The sequence below is a fragment of the Perkinsus marinus genome (genome assembly GCF_000006405.1).
Source record: "Perkinsus marinus ATCC 50983 genomic scaffold scf_1104296933290, whole genome shotgun sequence".
Classification (NCBI taxonomy): Eukaryota; Perkinsozoa; order Perkinsida; family Perkinsidae; genus Perkinsus; species Perkinsus marinus.
Genome location: NW_003215163.1, coordinates 6387 through 10728, shown reverse-complemented (window position 1 = coordinate 10728; position 4342 = coordinate 6387). Strand labels below are relative to the sequence as shown.

Sequence of the window (4342 nt, the reverse complement as noted above, 5' to 3'; positions counted from 1 at the left end):
GTGGAACTACGTTGGCGCGCGAGGGTGTGCTTCCTAACGCCCCTGTAGTTTTGGTGGTCAGTCTGGAGTGATTGACGAGTACAGGAAAATAGATCATTTTCGAATTTCGAACTGCCACTCAAATTAGTCTTGGAGAAATAAGGAGGGGGTTATTCTAGGGCTATCTCGAGGACTCTAATCTGCTGATCCATCGGTCGCGATACGCCGACGGAGAGGTATAGCAAGTAGATGAGAAAATAGTCTGCAGTTTGGTTACAGCTCATGGTTACCACGAGCACCAGAAACGGTGACGATCTTATAGACGGTATATCACCTAGGTTCATCGAATCAATTCTGGCATCGTATTTGAATATGGAAATAAATTTTTTTGGAGGATTTTATTGATGCGAACGCTATGATGCTACTCAAGAGTATTGCTCGGGTGACGAAGTAGTATAAATCTGAATAATTTTCTCTTCGTTCTCTTGCCATGTCATCACCACCAACATCACCGGAGTTGCCCAAGTACGCGGAGAGGGTCGCGGGTTCACGGCCACAGGGGATGGAAGCTAAATTGGCAGAAGCACTTGATAACGAGTGGAAGAGAACAGAGGAGTGTCGTGAGAAGGAAAGGGAGATTTGTGAGCTGCGAAAAAGGTAATAAGAATGGTGGTTGTCGTAGATGACTTTGGCGCAATACCCCTCTGCGGAAATTGGAATGGTCGGATAGTAGTAATAGGGTGGTAGATAATGAGGGTGGATAGGTTGTTCTTAGCAACGACTATGTGGTATTTGATCTTGTCACGCAGCTCTGGAGGAATTTTAACCTCAAGTCCTATGCTTTTTCGAGCGTTGTTGAAACGCTCGAATTTGGAAAATGAGTTTTTGTCGATATATGAGAATTAATGAGGATATGGTGACTGTTATGAGGCCGCTGAAGGTGACCCTGTGTGGTAGAGCAGTTTTGATGAGATGCCTGTGAGTTCAATGGAGTTTCACCCTAGTGATATGAAAAACATATTTCACGACTGCTGCATATCACCGCGGATATCGCGTGTTTCGCCGAGTTTTCCGCCACCTCGCGAAAAACGGGTGAAACTCCAATGATTAAGCGAATATGGCGAGAAAAGCTATTTCATGGGGCGCCTCTTAGGAAGGCCTTAGTTTTGACACCCAGCGTTAGTTCAGTTGTATTTGGAATTGTAGGTTGAGAGAGTACGAAAGGAATATAGAGCAGGAGCGGTTACTGGGCAGTGGGGAAAATGAGGGAGATGATGTCAAGCTGGCGAAGGAGATGAGGAGTCTCGAGGAACAGGTGAGGGCGGCAGGGTCACTCCTCGTGGTTGATCGGGGAAGGTTAGATCTGAGCTAATGGAGATTGATATGCTAATGAATGGATTTCATAGCATAAAGTTCGTTTCTGAAAGGATCAATGGGGTTTCACCCTAGTGATATGAAAAACACGAGTGAAAAACATGTTTCGCGACTATTGCATATCACCGCGAATATCGCGTTTTTCACCGAGTTTTACGCCACTTCACGTAAAACGGGTGAAACTCTAATGATCTCATTAAGACTTCAAAAACAGGTGGGAGAAAAAGATTGGATTTTTTTCGCGAAGAAAATTGGGGAAATGATTGAAAATTTTGGTAGAATAGTGAATTTGTCTATAACATCATTGATCAATTGTGGTAGGTGGACGAGTGGAAGGATAAGGAGGTGGAGGCGTTGACAAGAGTAAGGGAGTTGGAGGGTGAGAGGGACCAAGCTCTTGAGGAGGCGCGATGCCTTGAGGAGAAGCTGCAACAAGAGCGACAGAAAAGGCTGGCTCTGGAAAGGGCCGAGGAGGAGTTGAGAACGCAGGTATACATATATTAAATTTTTAGACTATATAAATTTGGAGCACTGTAGTGCTCGGAAGTATGTTTGCTCTACTCAGCTGAGGTTAGGAGTAGAATTTTTATATTGTCACCAACACGTGTAGTCGAGTATATGCATTTTTTCTCACGTTGCGCGGGTGAGAATAAGAAGCTGAGAGTTTCAAGATTTTATATCTCAGTGATGGATCCTGTCGTGTGTGTATTAATGGAGTTTCACTTGTTTTACGTGAAGTGGCGTAAAACTCGGTGGAAAACGCGATATTCGCGGTGATATCAGCAGTCATGAAATATATCTCTCACTAGTGTTTTTCATATCACTAGGGTGAAACTCGAATGAATCAAATTCGTAAGGAATAAAAGAGAACACAGGATTGGGTGTATTCTCTGATTTTACTCCAATTTTCAACGACGACTAGTTTGCAGTTTGTGTGCTATGTCTACGTTGAGATTATCAGTGGAAGTAAAATAACAAGGATAGGAGATCTCAGCTTTGATCGTCACCGAGTTTGCGAAAGTGGGGATTTAAATTCGTTTCCAAGGGCGAGAGTTGATCCACGGTAGTTTACGGTCTCTTTTATATGCGCTGTGAAGAATTGACATAGTACGAGCTATCTGGGGAGTGAGAATACGTGTGCTGAGGTAACTTTTTTCTACAGACGATTTTGAAGCTAAAATTTTGAATCTAAGGAGCTCTTATTACAATGGAGTTTCACCCTAGTGATATGAAAAACACCAGTGAGAGATATATTTCATGACTACTGCATATCACCGCGAATATCGCGTTTTTCACAGAGTATTACACCACTTCACGTAAAACGGGTGAAACTCCACTGTATGTAATCTCACCTATTTTTCCAAGAAGCTTTTCCTTTCCCTTGTTGACTTACGAGTCGTGTTCATTTGCACGAAACATAATCCTCCTATTTTTCAATCGTTGGGGGAAAGTTGGTATTCGTATAAGAAGTATATTAATAGTGATTTGGTGATAGGGAAAGGTTTGCCTTATAGTCTTCCGTGGGTGTGAGTGCTCTGTTGTTATTATTCTCAGTGCAAGCAACTAGAGAAAAAAATATCAGTTTTACGGGAGGAGAACTCAACACTGGAAGATGAGAAGCAGATGGTCAGTTAAAATCATCACATCCTTTTATTAGTGTCAATTGCTGGCCTCAGGCGATAGAAGGGCACTCGGCGGTTTGCAACAGATTGTATAATGTCCAAGCCGAACTGGATAGCGCTCTGGAGGAGCTGCGTACGAGGAGAGGAAGATCCTCGACAACGGGGATATGCAGTTTGGAGGCGGAGTTGGAAGGTGAGGGGAAGGAGATGAAATTATTTCCTCTGTTGGTATCAAGTGGAGTGCAGCGAGGGGAAATACCCTCTTAGCATGATGATGCTAATGAGTGTAAAACATCATTGCTCCGCCTCCCCATCGTTATAGGAGCAGTGATCAGTTTATAGAACCCAGACAGCGACCAAGAGTTGGTGTGCGTGAGTAAAGTGATCCTGGGCATTAGCGAATCGTCTTGGAATAGATTGAGAGATCGATACAGCTACAAGTAAGAAGGCTATGGTCACAGATAGCCTTGTGACACCCTCAAAGGAAGATCCTTGTTTCTTCTCCCACACTCCCGAACCCTGTTAATTGTGACATGGGGGGATATACGCTCTTAGCATGATCATGCATGCTAAACATGGCGGAGCAATGATGTTTTACAAAATTTCCATCAGTATGGTGGTACGGCAATGTTGGAATATATGTTCGCTTTGAGGAGTTTACACTCGATTTGGAGTAGAAGTCTACAGAAACCAATGAGAAAATTTCTATGTATCGCCAACACATGTGGTTGAGCATGTACATAGTCTCCCGCACTGCTGACCGGAAGGCTGAGAGAGGTTACTGGAATATGTTTATATCCTCTATGGAATCTCTGCGGCTCTGAGAAAACACAAACGAAATTGGGAATAAGGAAAAAAATTCGGATAGGAAAATATTGCAAAGTCGTTCAGGAAGGGGTTTTAAAATTATCATCAATACGGTTTTTATGAAGGTAACACTAAAGTAGAGAGGAAGATGAGTGTGATGAGTCTGAGAATTGGTTGATCGCGTGCGTGCAAAATTTCCCCACAGAATTAGCATGTGATTGACAGTAGCAAACAAAGTTGTAATGTATGTTCGCTTACCTCAGCTGGGCTCATGAGTTCTCTCGCTGATTATAGAACTCCATATACGTATTCGGGTGAAGAAACTAATAAGAATTTCCGAAGATTTTTCCCACAATTCTCATTTTCACCATATGTATATTTTCCCACATTGGCAACGACTCGGCAATTTGGAATCGATTTTCGTCCTCCTTCGAATTGGTGAACTTTAACAGGTTCGACGAAAAAGGAGTTGGAACAGTTGAGGTCAACCGTCCAGAAGTTGCAAAGTGAACTTCGGGCTACTGACAAGGACGCGGTGGCTCGGTTGAAGGCACAGCTTG

At 43.2% G+C, this 4342-nt stretch overlaps 1 protein-coding gene across 1 annotated transcript; it reads left to right on the top strand.

Moving 5' to 3' along the window:
• Positions 1–469: 469 nt before the first annotated feature.
• On the top strand, positions 470–2988 carry Pmar_PMAR013959 (hydroxyproline-rich glycoprotein precursor, putative; the record flags this gene model as incomplete). Its single annotated transcript, XM_002785198.1, has 4 exons — positions 470–636; positions 1186–1294; positions 1675–1842; positions 2908–2988. 4 exons carry the CDS (start codon positions 470–472, stop codon positions 2986–2988), a joined length of 525 nt encoding a protein of 174 aa, XP_002785244.1.
• Between the last annotated feature and the right edge of the window lie 1354 nt (positions 2989–4342).